This window comes from Lynx rufus, unplaced genomic scaffold, assembly GCF_022079265.1.
Source record: "Lynx rufus isolate CCGP_SWC_20201006 ecotype Redwood Valley unplaced genomic scaffold, mLynRuf1.p SCAF_1, whole genome shotgun sequence".
In the NCBI taxonomy this organism is placed as follows: domain Eukaryota; kingdom Metazoa; phylum Chordata; class Mammalia; order Carnivora; family Felidae; genus Lynx; species Lynx rufus.
This window is the reverse complement of record NW_025814823.1, coordinates 124,505,356-124,523,976: the sequence shown is the minus strand read 5'-3', so window position 1 is coordinate 124,523,976 and position 18,621 is coordinate 124,505,356. Positions and strand designations below refer to the sequence as shown.

The window sequence follows — 18,621 nt, the reverse complement described above, 5'->3', positions numbered from 1 at the left end:
AGAAGCTTTACAAAACTCCTTATTGTTTCATTGTCAGGAAATACTTTGTTATAGCATCTAAAAAATGAGAAACCACACACAAAAAAATTCTACTAAAGGAAGAATTGCTGTGTTTCTCCTGATAAATTATTTATTTTTACTCTGTGGACCCTGTGACCTATGATTTCTCTCTGTATGTTTAAAAAACCCAAACCCCAGTTTGTGTCCCACCTCTGGCACACGTGTAGGACCATAACTGCATCTTATTTACCCTGCCCTTATTTTCTCTTGGACTAGTTTCTTCACTTGTAATCTTGTTTTACTATATGTATCTAAAAACCACCTAATATCCCTTTTGGATTGAGGTAAAGGATGGTCAGGACTGCCAGCTCTGGAGTCAGACTGACCAGATTTGAATCTGGTCCATCTCTTAGTAACCATATTATCTTGGACAAAGTTAACTTGTCAAGACTCAGCTAGCTTTCTTTCCTAGAAAGTAGGAATAATACAGTATTTATTTCATGGTAAATCAGCAGAAATAAATGAGAAAATATGTAAAAAAACACTGACCACTGTCCATTGTCAGTGTTTGGTAAGTATTGATGATGGTGATGACAGGGTAATAATCACAATAGGAGATAGACTGAAATAAAGAAATACCATAGATCAGTGCTAAAGAATGAATCCCTGCTCCTGCCACCCCACCAGCTCTCACTCCAGCCTTCTTCACCTTAGCACACACAGGTCCACAAAACATATGTTCACATACAGGTGTGTGGGGGAGGAAGAATTTCTTCCATCCTTCAAGATCCTTCTAACTGGACTAAGAATCAAACTGACATGAGACAGATTAACAGAAAAAAAAAATCAAATTTAGTAGCCTATGTACAGGGAATCCACACAGACATGGAAATTCCAAAGATAGGCAACTGACTAAGGGAATATAGAAGAGCTAAGGAGAGGTGTTGGGGTCTGAGGATACAAAGGGGAGAATTCCATTAGGAGGAAGTTAAGAGGAAATGTTTGGAAAACAAAGATTGCCCTATTAGGCAGGTAAGTTTGTTAAGTGAAAGGGAATCTCTATTAATAGCTCTCTTTCTGGTACAGGCAAGCAATTGAGGGGGAGCTAAAGAGTGTTCTCTGAATTTACTGGCTTTTTTTTTTTTAATTTTTTTTTTTAATGTTTATGTTTGAGAGATACAGAGCATGAACAGGGGAGGGGCAGAGAGAGAGAGAGACAGGATCTGAAGCAGGCTCAGATGTGGGGCTCAAACCCACAAATATTGAGATAATGACCTGAGATGAAGTCAGATGCTTAACCAAATGAGCCACCCAGGCGCCCCTGAATCAACTGGGTTTTGATTGCTTTTAACTCAAAGTAATGTCCGTGCCAAAGTGGCCCATCTTAGGGGCTGCCCTTGGCTGCCCTTGGCCCCTATAAGAGCATTACTAGGCTTTAGAATCCAATGAGCATCAAATTCAACCATTCAGCTTCCCTGAAACTCCCTTCCTTACCTTTGTTAGTGTACATTCATCTCTATTTGTCCCCTAATCCTAAACATATATATGGGCCACATTATGTCCTTGTACTCAGGTATTCATACTCACTTTAAAATCTACTAATACTTAGATTTCCAAATCTAAGCATGCTCCTTCCACTCAGTGCTCAACTGGAGGTTATTTAGAATGAAGCCTCAAATTGTAGCTGCTTGTAAACAAGCCAAGGGGACACCTCAATCAGCCCTCCAGCAAGGTTCTGTGATGCAAACAACTCATGAACAAACCAGCCAGTTCCAGTGTACAGCCTTAGCTAAGCTGCAGCTCAGTGGGGATTTAAGCTGATGCAAGAATAAGGGATTTATAATCATGAACACGATAGCAAGTTGGATGGACAAAAGCAAAGAAACGCAGGTTTCATCTCACGAGTCCCTTTCCTGCTTTGAACCCTGAGCTTCTCAGCAGGTCCAAGTTTTCTCCCTTTCAGCTCCCTAGGGCTTTTCTTGCTTCTAGGACATTCAGAGGGCGCCAGTGTGAAAGAGGGGGCATGATCATTAAGAGGAAGCTCCAAAGAGAAAGGAGTTGTGTTTGTACAACGCTACACATGCAAGCATTGGAAGGCAAACAGCGATTTCCTCTGAAAGCAGCCACAGGGCTCTCTGGAGGTCTTTTTCATGGTCTCCATGGTTACTGGCAGATTCTTTTTTTTTTCCCTGCCAGAGTGCCAGCAGCTCTGCCTCTTTTCATGACTCTTGATGACAGATAGAGGGAGGAAGGAAATTATTTCTTTGGGGTCCTGTTCTCGCATTACCAGGTGATGCATTCTAACCTGTGGGGGGATGATATACTTCAGGATACTCTCACATCAGCAGCTTCAGGAACAGGAGGGCAGACAGGTGGCTTAGGGACCCTTTTCCCCAACCATCACTGTGCTGGACAGATTCAGAGCTGTGAGTCCAAGGGGTCAGCAAAATAAAGCCCACAGAAACAAGGTACCCCCCAGTATACATCTAGCTGATCTCTCCCTGATCTTTGAAATCAGGGGATCCCAAAATATAAAGAGCAAGAGCTTTTAAAAACTTTATTAAATTATACAGAATATTCATTGGCATGTAAATGTCATTCTAAGTGTTTCATATGCACTGAGTCATTTAAAATCACAACAGATCTTTAAGAAGGAGGTGTTAATATCATTTCTATTTCACAGATAAGAAAATATGGGTACTGAGAGTTTTATAGCCTGTGTAGGGTTACTGGCTGGTTGGTAATGGAGCAGGGATTCTAATGGAGGCAGTCTGGCCCCAGCACCTGTTTTCTTACCACTCATCATGCTGCCTATCTGAGAATGTTCCTGCTGGGCCTCTGTGCCTGGTATCCTGCCACCTGGGATAAGGTGGGCTTTGTGTGGCTTCTTAGAGAGCTGAGAACAGGACAGAGCTGGTGCTAATAAGAGACTGGGCTGGGGATCTTGGGAGGAATACTTCTAAGCTACCTTAGCACAGAACGAGGGCTCTGAGAAAACAAAACTAAGGGGTCTTCAAATCCTCTGGTAATTAAGACAGATGTGAGACAAGCACCTGGCAGATTCCCCTGTACCATGAAACAGCATGGAAGCCCCAGGCTTGAAACCAAACACCTGCTCTCTAGTCCAGTCTGAATTACCACCAAGGCAATGTATGATGGCCCTGAGAGCAAGATCGTTTGCTCTCACAAAGGGAGAGAGAGAGAGAGAGAGAGAGAGAATACTTATCTATAAATTTGTTTCCATCTTTGGAGATTATTGAATCTGAGACACTTAGGAATCAAATGGAATCAAGCAATATAGGTTGGCATGTATCAATCAGGGTCACAATAAGGAGGTCACAGAATATTAAAAGGTAACTGAACAAAGTTTAATGGAAGACTATTTAAAATTAACTAGCAAGAGATGGTGACATAATTCCCCACCTCCACTTTCCCCCAAAAAGCAGGAAAGTATTCCACCACTAGGCCAAAAGGATCAAGGAATGGAGCTGTTACTGGAACCTCTTCAGGGTTCTGGCTGTAGAAGAGGACCCACTAGGCAGGAGCTGTGGCCTTTGGTAAGGGGAAAAGTCATTGACAGAAAGGGAAGTGGCTTCTCTCCTTTCTCCTGCCAGTTCTCCTGGCCAAACTCAGAAAGCAGTCAGAGGGCAAAGGAAGTTTGATGATAAAGTTATTGCAGGTCAACCTCAGAGCAGGACATTGCAGGGCAGCAAATGGATTTGAGGGGCAAATAGAAAAATATCCAGAGACAGGATTCATCCCATGACCTTTGGAATACCCCCACCACCAGGATGTGACAGGAGGTCATGCTCTCCCCTCCCTCATTCCCATCAAGTCAAAGCCTGACTTCCTTCAGTGTGATCACTGCTCTGGAGCAGTCCCAGAAGATCCTGTCTGGCTATGTATGATCTCAGTCTCCTTAGGGTTGGCCGAGGATAACCAGATTGGACCACAGCTGACCTCTTGCCTTTCTTTCCCACTCTCTCCCCACAACTCAGACCAAATGAACCCTAGAGACTAAGCAATGGCCAGTAAAGAGAAAAGAAAGTCACCAGTTGCCCTCCAGCCTTCTAAAGCAATTACAAGGGGAAAATCCAGTAGTGAAATATAGTTACAAAGATAAAAAGTGTTATCCAAAAATGCAATTATTATAGCCTCTTCCCACTAGGTGGAGAAATTTTAGAATTCAGAAAGCTTGCATTCAGTGCCACTGTTCTTTTAAAGTCTGTGTACTAGGAGCTTTATACCTACTATGTTATTCAGTCTTTACACCACCACTGTTATTATCCCGATGATAAATGTGAGGATACAGAAGCTCAGAGAGGTCATGCAGCAGGGAGGGCAGAATTAAATCACAGCATTATCCTGGCTCCCCAAAAGAGGTAAGACTAGATTTAAACCTTAGGCTTTCTGGCTATTTCATCTCCACAGCAAATAGCCAGAAATGCATCCCTATTTAAGCTCTCTGTGTGTTACATTTACCACTAATGCAACATGATCAGTACCACTTTCTTTTATTCGATTGTAGGTAGCAATTTAAGACTCAAGACTAAATGTCATCTAAAATAAAAGACAATGAAAATCTGACTGGGGAAAAGGCTAAACCATTTGATTTTTTTCAAGTAATTCTTCCAAAAATAGTTTCTGAATTTCCTTCAGAAATTGTCTGAATTATCTGAATGGTCTCCCCATAGACAATCCTTTATCATCTTCATGACTGTATTAGCTTGCTAGGGCTGCTGTAACAAAATACCCACATAATGGATGGCTTAAGCAACAGAAATTTATTTTTTCGAATTTCTGAAGGGTAGAAGTTCACAAGCAAGGTGGCAGCAGGTGGTTTCCTCTGAGGCTTCTGTCCTTGGTTGGCAGATGGCCAGCCACTTGCTGCCTTTTTACGTGGTCTCTCCTCTGCAATCCATGCTGCTGGTGGGCCCTAATCTCTTCTTCTGAGAACATCAGTCAGATTGGATTAGGGCCTGGCCTAATGGCTTCATTTTAACTTAATTACCTCTTTAAAGGCTCAATCTCCAAATATAGTCACGTTCTGAGGAACTGGAGGTTAGAACCGAATGAATTTGCGGGCAGGAGGAACACAGTTCACAGCAGTGAGTATCAATTGGTTAATTTATTCAGTACCTGTCTCAGTGGTTTTCAGACCTGTTTGCCAGAATTTCCCGAGCAACCCTTTTAAACTGTGAAAGCTGAGCTTCTCTCCAGACCTACGAAGTCAGAAATACTGAATACAGAATCCAGGTATTTGTGGTTTTAAAAAATTTCCCCTGGGGATTCTGAGATTTGAGCCAGGGTTTAAAACTTCTAGCGTTAAGTGTTCTAAAAATAACACTTGCTGTGTTCCAGTCATGCTATAAGTGCTGTATGCATTAACTCATTTAACCTCACACTGAGCTGTAAGGTAGGCACTTTTTTTACCCCCATTTTATAGATGAGGAAGCTTAGGCACAGAGAGGTTACTTGCCTTCAGTCATAAAGCCGGCGAGTAGCTGGGCTGGGATGAGAACCCAGGTGGTCTGGCTCCAGATTCTGGGTCCCTACCAACTACAATCAACTGCTTCTCTCCCACAATGTAGACCTCAGTCAACCAAGTGTGGGACCCAAGTGAGATAAAAACTTGAGCTTGAGAATCACTGATAGTTTTTTCACACTGATTACTGTCATTTCATGCCTAGACATTTGCATGTTTTCGAAAAAATAAGCAAAGTCGTAAATGCTGTCTCCTAGCATAATCTTTATACACTTACAAGGTGTGACACATGTACCAAGTGGTGAAGCAATTTGAAACCACTGCATATGTTCATGTAAAAGAATGAAGAATAAGTGCTAGAGGAATTTAGTTCTTTTTTTTTTTTTAAACGTTTACTCATTTTTGAGAGATAGAGACTGAGTGTGAGTGGGGGAGTGGCAGAGAGAGAGGGAAACACAGAATCTGAAGCAGGCTCCAGGCTCCGAGCTGTCAGCACAGGGCCCGATGCGGGGCTCAAACCCACAAACTGTGAGATCATGACCTGAGCCGAAGGCAGACTGAGCCACCCAGGCACCCCTAGATGAATTTAGTTCTTAAAGTGCACACATAAGAACACAGGTCTGGTGAAGAAGATGAGCCTACAGATTCACTTTCTCCATTCCCTTTGTCCCTGTCCCCATCTCCAGAGCACCAAGATGGAGAGGAGGTGGGACGAGAAGAGACAGAGGAATCCCCTCAGGTGCCTTATTACCAATCACACTGTCTTCTTTTCTATGGATCTTTCCCCCTCGATAAACAGAAAGGGCTCATCTTCACTTGGAGGCCTTCGGTGGACTGTACTTATAATGTTATGTTCTTATACACATTCTGTTCTTTTGAGCCTCTTCTTCCATTTTTCTTCACAGGCTCCTAACAGTGTTGGTGCAACAGTCAAATCTCAGCGAGATTAATCACCAGGACAATGAGGTGAGCCTTCTTTAAACATCTCAAGGAACAGTTGGCCATTGTGCATTTTAGGACGGCAGGAAGGGCTTTTCTGAACCAGTGCTTCCTATCATAAAGGTCAAGGAGGGGATGGAGCGCATTTTGGGGATCCTACCCTGAGGGGGTAGCCTGTGTCTTTACTATTAACCCTCAGGCAGAAATTTTTCCCCACCATGGTATGGGTATCTTCTACTAGGGAAGAATTTCTTGCATTAAGTACTTAAGCTTTTATCATACCACTGAAATTTTGTAATTTCCCTCTGGACATTGAGAAATAAATATTGCTCTTTCCTGTCTTTTTGAGTCCCAGAAACTTCAATGGCAAGCTGTGGCTGCCAGTTTTCTCTCTTTGAGTGAAAGATGACAGATGATAATTCCAGGCTCTGGAGGCCACATATTAATGCCGGTGATCACAATTGCTGTTTCCTTTATGTTGCAGAGACAGTATAAGGCTTCCAAGAAGACAGTATAGCACTCTCAAGCAAAATTCCTGCTGGAGTGTTATCGGATACCAGGCAGAGCTGCCCCAGAGTAGCTTAGGATCTTATTCTAACTGCTTAAATCTTTGAAAAAGCAGGACTGATTTTTCATTACCCAGCCTGTTTTCTTTAACAAGCTTCTTTAAACTGATTTAAATACCTGGTTTCCATTTTATTTTTCTTTAATAAAATATGTGCTTGGTTTGGCTGTGCTTTACTAAGAATGTCTGATAACTTTAAGAAAGTCTGATAGCATTGAAAGTGCATATGCCTCCAAATACCAAATTACACTGTTTTCAAGGAAGCCAGGTGGCCAGCAACAACAGTGTGGGAGGAAGTGCCCTAACAGAGGCTGGGCCCCTTGTCTTTCTTGAACTTTCTGATTATAGGCTTCTTCCCTGCTGGGTTGGCATTAATGACCACACCAGAAAGCCCCTGCTTCACAGCCTAGTTCTGAGTTTGGACACCACCCTGACTCAGTGGTCACACGCCACTTTTACCCTCCATGTCTTTAGGGGTTTAAAGCAAAATCCTAAGAGAGGATTTCACTGTTTTAAACTTCTGCTTTAAAAATGAGAACCAGAGATGAGAAAGCACACTTTGATCACTCTGCCTATGGTATGAAAGCAGGGAACTTGAGTGGTGCAGTTTATGTCGGCTGATCTAGAGCTTGGGAAAGTTGATGACCACTTCCCCCACCTCCAGCTCTTACCCTCACTCACCAAAACTGGGGCGTCTTAAAAAGGAGGGAAATTCAGGCATTCATACCCTAAAGTTTAACTCCTCTTATAGACCTCCCCCTCTGTCCAGCCTTCAGCTGAAAGAACATCCTGAAAGAACAGCTGAAAGCAAAGTGTTATTTCTGTATTCTTCCCCACCCTGGGAGGCCCCTGCCTGGTGGAGACAGTTAAAGTAGACCCAGCTCCTTCTAACAGTGGTAATTATACTTTCTGAATAATGTGTACTAAATATTAAAATGCCTCCAGTTCCTTCTCACACAAAGTGACCTCTCAGAGGAGATTTTTCCCACTGTTACACCAGCGTTGTGACTCAGTGGCTTTTGTGTGCAGGGAGAAGGGACCTCATAAAGGACACTTACATCCAGTGTTGCAGCTTTCTCTTTGGACCATGTCACAGCATGTCTGAAACCTATGTAAGCCAACTGCTAATGCTTGCCTGTGTTTTGTTGCCAGTATGGTCAATCCATATAAATTTATAAGGGCTAGAAGCTCTTTAGCCCTGGGAAGTAAGGACAGCTGTGAAATGGAAGGAACATTACCTTGGTAGATTTCCTGCATTTGGTTTCTCAGTGTTCTGAACAAGTAGTGTTCCCTCCTTTTTAAGAGTAGTGGCCTACTCTTCCTCTCCCTAAATCACTTTGCCAGTGAGCTCCAAGCATAATCAGTCTCCATTAGGTTTGAGGGGATAACAAAGTGTAAGTGCACACATACCATATATCTGCTAAATAACAGGAAGGAAAAAAGATGGAAGGCAAAAAAAAAAAATGAGGGAAAAGGTAAGTTAATGCTGCTACTGAAGTATTATGGTTTTCTAATACAAGAGGAAAGAGCAAGGCATACCTCTACAGAATCCAAATGAAATTATATTCCAAGAATAACTGTAGGATTAACAAGCTTATCACAATAAATTATTAAAGATTAAAGAATCAATTAGTAGAAATTTAACTTCATTAAGAGATGATTTAGATTATAAACTGAAACTAAAGAACTGAGAGAGGAAGAAAGAAAACCTCTCTCCTATAACTGTTCAAGTTAAACAAAATATGATAGTACTTTATATCAGGGAAGTGATTATCGCCTTAGCGGCTGTCCTGATCTGACCTCGATGACTTAAAACAGTTTTTTATATTCTTAGTTTTTACTTGCATAAGTAATATATGAACACATTTGCTTTTGAAAAATTTAAATATTACAAGTAACGATAGGAAGTCCTTGATTACTTCCACCCTACCATCTTAGCCTCCAGGTAATCTTTCCCAATGTCTTCTGTATATTCACAAATGTGGACTGTAACATAAAAAGTATCACACTCTGTATATTGTTCTACAACTTTATTTTCTTTCTTTCTTTTTTTTAAATGTTTATTTATTTTTGAGAGAGAGACAGAGTGTGAGTGGGGTAGGAGCAGAGGGAGAGGGAGACACAGAATCAGAAACAGGCTCCAGGCTCTGAGCTGTCAGCACAGAGCCTGATGCAGGGCTTGAACTGAAGAACCATGAGATCATGACCTGAACTGAAGTCCTACTGACAAGGCCACCCAGGTGCCCCTACAACTTTATTTTCTTCATGTAACAATATCTTAGAGCTCTATCCATGTTGATACATATAGATCTGTCTCTTTCCTTTTAATGGCTTCATGATGTTCCACACTAGGAAAATACTTCTTTTATTTTACTATTTCCCTATGAATGTATATTTAGGCTGTCTCCAATTTTTCGCCATAAGAAACATTCTTCCAGAGTATTCTTGTACAAGCCTCCTTGAGTATTTTACACAATCATTTCTCTGGGAGAATAATTGTTGGTCACTAGGGTGTACATTTTTATTTTTAATACACATGACTGGTGATTCTCCAAGATGGCTGTGTCAACGTATCGTTCCACCTGCAGTTTAATAGCGTGCTTGTCACGTTTTCTTGTTGTCTTAATTTTCATTTCCCTGATAACTAATGAGATTGAGTACTATTTCATAGGTATAATGGTCATTTTTATAACTTCTTTTGTGACTTGCCTGTTTAGATCTTTTGTCCTTTCATCTGTTGGGTTACTTTGTCATTTTTTATATGGATTCATAATTTTCTATTCTGAACAGTAATCCTTTGCTGTTGGACTGCAAATAGTTTTTCATAGTCTGTTGCTCATTTTAGAACTGTTTGTTCTAAACAGTTTTCTTTTCTAGTACAGAAATTTTAAAATATGACATAATCAAAGTGATCATTCTTGTTCATTACTGCTTTTGCTTTTGATGTCTTTTTAAAGAAGGCCCTCCCTAACCCCACAAGACATAACTACATTATGGTAACTTTGCATTTAATTGTTCTGTGCTAATGATCTATTTGTTTTTCATGTTTCATTAACCACAGAACTTAATTGTAAAGTGACTTATTTAGAAGCTATCCACACTGCAGAGTTTCACACTGTAGGAAAGGTGAAATGGGCCAGATTGTCCTTTGTGCCTTTGTCTTTTTGTACCTCAGAGGAATCTTTGCATAGAGGGAGGCTGTCTAATGTAGTTACCGGGAGCTAACAAGTTGCTAAACTCCTGGAATCTAACCTCTCTTGCTCTCATTTTAGCTTTGACAAGAGCACCCCATTAAAAGGGGCTGTGAACTAATGGCATCTGGGTTAGAACCGAAATGCATTTATCCAGAGAAGGACTGTTTTGCATTGTATTTAGGATACAATGTTGTTGATCCTACATTGCATGCAAATTCGGGTCTAAGTAGAATTTTGTGAGGGGTCTGACAATCCAACCTTCCATTATAACCATACTCTGAAAAAATAAATCCAAGTTGCAAAAACAGATGTGAACCTTTGGGTATAATTCTTAGTCCTAAATTCACTTACAGCTTTCCTAAGGCATAATCATAAGCAGAAACTGTGCATTATAATGGCAAAATAAAACAAAAACAAAAACGAAACAGTGCCTGACTCTAGAAATCACTTTACAGTTAGCAAAAGGTAAAATAATAAAGTAAATTTTTTAAATGCTCTAGAATTTTTATTCTGAAAATGACCTGCTTATAAAAATAAGAGTAGAATCACTGCTACTTACAAACCCTCACTTGCCCCTTCCCCATAAGATTCTAAAGGCAGGCCATGTCTTTTTTATTTTTGGATCCCTAGATCTAGCTCAGTAACTTGTACATAGTAGAGCCCCAACCCCAAATATATATTTATGTATAGATGTATGTATATATTATAGATAGATAATTATTCAGTTTAAGGGAAAGTCATATTTTATTTTATTGGCCCTTTCTCTTTGTTTTGTTGACCCAACTTGGTTACCAATTTTATTTACCACACTTAACTCTCCAGGTGACTTTTAATTATTTCCAAAATCTACTCTCAGAAAAATAAGATTTTATTTCATTTAGGATCTTCAAAAAATGTACTCTAGACTCTAGGCCAGGAGTCCTTGTTCATGTGTGCCGGTGTGCTGGTGAAGCCTATGGATCCCTCCTCAGAAAAATGTTTGAAATTATATAAAATAAAATATAGAGGATAAAAAAAGAAACCAATTATATTGAAAAAGTTGCCAAAATATTATAAAGATCAAATTTGTAACGGTAATATGTAAGCTTGCTTGTTAATGCATTTATTAAGATTTAGTGATAGGAGGGGCGCCTGGGTGGCGCAGTCGGTTAAGCGTCCGACTTCAGCCAGGTCACGATCTCACGGTCCTTGAGTTCGAGCCCCGCGTCAGGCTCTGGGCTGATGGCTCAGAGCCTGGAGCCTGTTTCCGATTCTGTGTCTCCCTCTCTCTCTGCCCCTCCCCCGTTCATGCTCTGTCTCTCTCTGTCCCAAAAAAAATAAATAAACGTTGAAAAAAAAAAATTAAAAAAAGATTTAGTGATAGGACCAATAACTACTGTACTAGGGATACATACAAAACATATTTTGAGATATCTGCACTAACTAATGCAATACAAAAGTGTCTGTGATTTGTATTTTTGGCCAAGTCACAGGTATTGTGTTAACAGTACTGTGGCTTGTTGCCTATATTCATATTTAAATAAGATGGTGAATTTCAATTTGAAGTTAATGCCAGTAAAGATGTAATTTATTTCTCTGATCTAAGCCTGATTCCTATCCATGGATAGAACCCCTGTTATGGTGGTAATTCCAAAAAAAAAAAAAAAAAATCTCCCAAAAACATTTTGATCAACAAGTGGAATAATTATAGGCCTCCCAAGGTGATCTGCTTAGAATGGGAAAATGGTCATTTTATTCGCTCAAAAATATTTAAGTACCTACCTTGTCTCATATAGGCTTGATTCCTGCTCTAATAGGTCACAATTTAGTGCAGAATGTAGTGCTCTGTTTATTTGAAAAAATAAATATAACAACTTAGGTCTCTGTTCTCAAGGCTTTGTTTTGTTTTGCTTTTGAAAAATGTTTTTAATGTTTAATTTTGGAGACAGAGAGACAGAGTGCAAGCAGGGGAGGGGCAGAGAGGAAGACACAGAATCTGAAGCAGGCTCCAGGCTCTGAGCTGTCAGCACAGAGCCCGATATGGGGCTCAAACCCACAAAGCACAAGATCATGACCTTGGCTGAAGTCGGAAGCCCAACCGACTGAGCCACCCAGGCACCCCTAAAGGCTTTGTTTTATAAGTTTGCTCTTGTTGGAATTTGCTCTTTATTTCCATGACTTAAATTAATCTATGTTGCTTCTCTTGTGTTAATGCCTCATTTAAATTATAAAAACTTCCATCCTGAAGGTTTTTGTATTTTTGTTGGAAACATTTTGTCATTATTAAAGGGAAAAAGTGACTGTTTTTGAAGAATATCACTAGTAGCCATTCCTACTGTCCTGAAACCCAACATCTAATTATTTTTAGTTATCAGTTATAATCTGTGGCTATTATGATGTGCACTACTTATCCAGATTAGAAAATTCTAGAGGCACCTTGGTGGCTCAGTGGGTTAATTGTCTGACTTTGGCTCAGGTAACCATCTCACAGTTTTGAGTTTGAGCCCAGCATTGGGCTCTGTGCTGACAGCTTGGAGCCTGAATCCTGCCTCAGATTCTGTGTCTCCTTCTCTCTCTGCACCTCCCCCCCGACTCATGCTCTCTCTCTCAAAAATAAATAAACCTTTAAAAAATTTTTAAAAAAAAGAAAACTCTAAAACAAAGACAATGAAATAATTTACTAATCTTTGTGAACTATAATTATAAAATGTTTTCAAAATAAAAATTGAAGAAAATGACTTTCATTCCTGTACTTACAACCATCTATTTTTTTTAATCTTTTAAAGTACACAAAAGTTATTGTTGTCTCCTATAGACAAAAAGTAGGAATGATTGATGCATTTATTCCTATTTTTTTGTCTACAGGAAACAACTTTTGTGAGGAGTAGTCATATGTGATTGGGAAATTAATAGTACGTGAATTTTAAAATGTCACCCCGAGCCAAGCTGGACTTCTGTGAAATTCTAGATCCTTTGGAAGATCTAGATCCCCTGAAGGATCTAGAATTGTTTGGCTGACTCTTCAGCACTTGCTATAATTTTACCCCCCCAGGGCACCAAGATGAGGGATATGGCAAGCACCAGGTCACATCACACATTTCTCTCTCTGTGCCTTTCAATGTCTGCTAGAGTCAGTCTAAAGGTGCAATCCTGAGCACTTAATCAGATTTCTGGTTCAGAAAACACAGAAGTTATGGTGGTTTTGGAAAAAAAAAAAAAAGTTCTGAGACACTGTTAGGACTTGTAAGCCCTTAAATAAAATTTCAGTGATACAGGCTCAAGGCACAGAATTACTCATCTTCATAACAGCACTGCTCCAAAGCAACCCTGCTACCATCCAACAGTTAGGACATTCATTCAATCCTATCAGCAGTCTCAGAATGGATTCTAAGCCAACTAAAACTTAACATTTCCCTTCAAAGCATTCTGGAGAGCTGTGCTCATGACTGAATATGAGTTACTTTTCAGCCATTGAGCCAAGGCTTTCTGTTTTCCAAGAGAGTGGGGTTCTCCTGTCGCCAGGGCCATCTGGGCATTTGTTGCAACATGTCTACAAGTGACTCCTAGCTTTTCAGTTCCTAGATGCTTCCAAGGCCCCATTGAGTCCTCAGTGAAATTCCAGAAAGCAGCTGGTAGAAAAGGTCTCCATAGTTTGGACACAGATGGCTGGCTTGCATTCAACAGACCCTGGTGTTTTATGCTTTCCAGGAGTCCAAGGGAGCCTTGATAACCAGTAATCCACTAATTCTTCCTGTGGATATTTCTTGAACACTTACTGTGTGCTTGGTGCTATGGGCATACCACATCAAATAAGCCACGTCCTCTGCCTTTAAGTGCATTACAGCTGAACCATGACCTGTCACCACTCAGTGCAGACACCAACCTCTGAGACTGAAGTCAACCCCTTAAATGGCCACCAGTCTTAACATAACACAACTCTGATGCCTGCTGGCTCAACAGAAGCTGGAGGAAAGAGAAGGAGGCAGTTGTAAGAAAAAAGTATACTTTCCTAAACGAAGTATGTTGTGCAATACCAGTGGGTGCACTGAAGCTGATTTTGAAAGTTTTGGTTTTCTTATTACTATGAGAGGATTTACTTTTATTTCTCATTAGCCCAGTTGAAAAAAAATAGCAATAGAAAAGTTCCCTTGACTTAACCGAATGTTATATACTGTGATATAAACAGTGTGTGTGTGTGTGTGTGTGTGTGTGTGTGTGTGTGTGTGTAATTGTTATTTCAAGAAGGAATGGAATGATTAAAGTCTTGATTTAGAGTCATTCAGATGATCACCAAATTCTAGGGTGGGGGAAGGGGGTGGGAGAAAATACATAGTTCAATACCTTACAAAAATAAATACTTGCCAGCTGTGTATTTAGTAAGAGCCTAGGGGCAATGCCAAATGAAACAAATAATATAGGATGGCAACATGTACTCTAATGAAAACCACCATTCCAGAAAATTAGAAGACCCTGAATGGTGTTAAAATCACAAAGAAAAGAATTTCCAACATTTGACCTCATTTCCAAAATGAAAGCCTACCTGCATGATGTGTGTAAAGAATGTTATTCTGCAGTGTTGGAGAGACCTGGATTTGAATCCCAACTATGGCATGTGCCCATGGCCTTAGGCAAATTACTTAACCGGTGTTTTGGGTTCCTCAAATGTAAAATGGGCCTAAAAATACCTACCTCTTAGGATTATATATGTATATAAATATTCAATGAGGTAATATATATATACATTTCTTGACAGGAAGTAGGTATATAAAAAATGGCAATGCTCCTCCCCACCCCATTCACTCTACCAAAACATGCAGAAGTTGGGCTTTTAAGGGTTTTTTTGGCAGGGGGGTGGTGTTGTTTTAAGGAAATAACTCTTGAAGCTTAGCAGTTCTGTTTAGGAGATAATGATTAGCAGTGCATGATCACAATTTAATTCATAACCACATTTCACACAGAGTTCTCATATACACACAGTGATTGCCATCTACCTTTTGGAGAACTCATCAAAAATTCTACCAGGTTTCAGTCGAAGAGTTAGTAACAATGACCATATCAGAAAAGTTCATTTTCTGTAAAGGAGAAATGTTTTGCCTTTTTAAAAATGTATATAATTTTTAAAAGCAAAGCTAGATATTACAAAAGCAAAAAATTCAATCAAGGACCGTTAAGATATCCATTTTAAGTAACTACTGACTACTTACGATCTACACTGTTCCTGACACTGTTCTAAGCTCCAGGTATTGAGACGTTGGATAAGGACCTACCCTAATGAAGTTTACACTCGAGTGACTTAAAATTTCCTTTGATGTCTTTTAACGCTGGATACTGATAGCCCTTCATGATGAAGCCAATGACTCTGAAGCAAAAAGGAATCAGCACTGGGAAGGGGAAATCCATGCATAATAAGAATAATCTGATTCCCTTGAGTCCAGATTTCTAGTTCCAGTGGGTCAATTTTATAATGAAGAGGGCTTTTTGAAATGCATTGAGTTATTCTAAATCCCAAGCAAATATTCAGCTGTCAGAATAATAACAAGAAGTTCCACTGCTTTAGTATCAGCATTCTTTTCCATATGGAACCAATTTCTTAAAATATCCTCAAGAATATACCGGGAGACTCACTTGTATGTCACCTATAGCTTGAAAGCAAACTGTAATATAATGATTTAGAATTTTCAACCTGGTCAAGGAGATTAACATTCTTTTTCTTTAAATGTTTTTTAACTTTTATTCATTTTTGAGAGACAGAGCATGAGCAGAGAAGGGGCAGAGAGAGGGAGGCACAGAATCTGAAGCAGGCTTCAGCCTCTGAGCGGTCAGAACAGAGCCCGACACGGGGCTCGAACTCATGAACTGTGAGATCATGACCTGAGCCAAAGTCAGACGCTCAACCAACTGAGCCACCCAGGTGCCCCAAGGGGATTAACATTCTAATCCCAGCTCCCCACAAACCTCAAACCCTAGATTCAGTTCTGTGTTCATTCACAGACTTGGGAACTTCTCTAGAGCTGGGCTTCCTCTTCTATAAAATGAGAAGGACAGTGGTACCTGTTAACGTTGGTCAACTGCTATAGCAATTAACTCAAAAATTCAGTGGCCTAATACAGTAAAATCTTACTTCTTTTTTTTTTTAAGTTTACTTATTTATTTTGAGAGGGAGAGAGAGAGAGAATGAGTGGATGGGCAGAGAGAGAGGGGAACAGAGGATACGAAGCATGCTCTGTGCTGACAGCAGAGAGGCCCTACCTGGGGCTCATGTGAGATCATGACCTGAGCCGAAGATGGGCGCTTAACCAACTGAGCCACTCAGTTGCCACAAAAGCTTATTTATTTAGAATCATAGTCCAATACTGGTCAACAAGGTAGGCTTATTCCCCCTCAACAGTCAGGGTCCTGGGCTTCATAATTAAATGTGGTTCTAGCATCTTCTTTAGCCTTGTCCTCTGCATTTGTTGAATGAGGAAAGAGAGAAGGTATGGAAGACCACGTGGGTTTTGTTTTCTATGCAGGCCACCCCTTTTGTCCACATTGCAATGATCAGGACTCAGTCTTATGGCCATGTCCATCTGCTGGAAGGATGGGGAATGTACCCAGTTTGGTGGCTTGGAGGGAGAGGAAATAGAGTTTGGTGAACACATAGCAGATTTCCCCATAGTACTTAGTTCAGAATGTTGTTTGGAGAATTAAGTGAAATAATATACATAAGAATTCATAAAGGTCTTTGGATCAATAAATATTAGACTCATATCTTTATTTATCTGCAGAGATGACTATAAAAAGAACTTTAAAGATGCCCATACCCTTTATCTCCTTTACCAGTCATCTTAATCTAGAGTCATTTTAGATATATTTTGTGTAATTGAGAGGTGTGGGGAAGGAGAAGAGGCCATCTTTTCACAGTACACTCCCAAATAATACTGGTTCCTCTTGGTTACCATTTCCAAGCATAAGCTCATTTTATTATTAAATGATGACTAAAGTGTGTGACCTTAAACTCTAAAAGAAGTTGGGATTCACCATATAGGTTCATCCAAGCTACCACAGAGTGGTTTCTTCTAAACAATGTAGGTCAGATCATGTCAACATTGGTTTAAAACCCTTCAGTGTCTTTGCAGTGACTTTAGAATAAACTGTGAATGCTTTATTCAGAGTTGGTATCCCCAACCCATATTCCCAGGATCAGCCTTGCCTCCCTCTCCAGACTCATCTCACATGGATATCTCTCCCACTCCATTCCTTCTTTTATTCAACAGCTATTTATCTAGTCTCTGTTGTAGCCACTGGAGATATTGCAGTAAAATTCCTTGTGGTGGGATATGGCAGGTTAGCGTGACCCCAGTTACAAGTGGTTGCCTCTGTGGCTTGGTGCTTGCTGTTCTGTTTTCCCCAGCCTAGCTCATAGAGGCCCATGTAGAATAGTCACTAACTCCACAATTACTCTCTCACAGTACCCCATTTGCAGTCTTGATAGCATTGCACAATCTGGAAAATCCTTTTGCTCATTTGCATTTGTTGTCTGTCTTCCTCTACCACACTGCAATTCCCATGAGGGCAAGGATCTTCTTTATCTAATTCACTACAGTATCTTCAACACTTATTTTCCTGGCAAAAAGCAGAAACTCAGTAAATATCTGTTGATTGAATGGCTTAAGGAATGAATGAACTGACAGGCAGCAACCAACTTATGTGGTGATGGCCCTTGGCCTGAGGAGACAATGTGAGTTCCATTTTCCTTCCTGATAGCCTCTGCTCACCTCTCCCCTTTCTGACTGTGGTTTTATAGGGAATGACACCACTTCACTGGGCAGCTTTCCACAACCGGCCTCAACACACCCAAATGCTGCTGAAGAAAGGAGCAGACCCTACTCTTGTGGATAAAGACTTTAAAACAGCTTTGCACTGGGCAGTCCAGGTGAGAAATTGGCCAGCAAACTTGTCTAAAGTTTAGATGGTGTGAAGCAATGTTAACAGTTCTCTGAGTATGTCAGAACTGAAAGATGGAATTATCAAAGGTGCAGCCACTGCAGTGATATGGAGGTTATTAGTGTGCTAGAGCAAGTAAGATTCTCTGCACTCCTCCCATCCCTCATATCCAGAGGGGCAACAGCAAACCTGTCCATTTGGAAGATGTGAGTGCATCACTTGTGGAGAAGAAACCACGCCAAGATACAGAGGAGGAAGACAGCCTGCTTTGGATGTTATATACAGACACACACACACACACACACACACACACATGCACATGCACACACACATGCACACATACATGTAAACAGACACATAACACTTCTCTCCCTTGCTCTCTTGCTCTCTCCATCCACATGCTTGCTTAGTAGCTCACAGCACACCAGGAAAAACCTTCAAAGATATACTAGGAAAATCTCTTCAAAGTCTTTGAACCATAACTCTCTTCTTCCTTCCAAATCCTCCAAAGCAGAGTTATTCCAGATGACCCT

At 40.4% G+C, this 18,621-nt stretch overlaps 1 protein-coding gene across 2 annotated transcripts in view; it reads left to right on the top strand.

Moving 5' to 3' along the window:
- ANKRD55 (ankyrin repeat domain 55) overlaps nt 1–18,621 on the top strand; it is a 95,319-nt gene that overhangs the window by 45,608 nt on the left and 31,090 nt on the right. For both annotated transcript variants that reach the window (XM_047086729.1, XM_047086722.1), the window contains 2 exons: nt 6,391–6,451; nt 17,949–18,077. In XM_047086729.1, the coding sequence (XP_046942685.1) occupies nt 6,391–6,451; nt 17,949–18,077 (190 nt within the window). The remainder of the gene's footprint in view (nt 1–6,390; nt 6,452–17,948; nt 18,078–18,621) is intronic.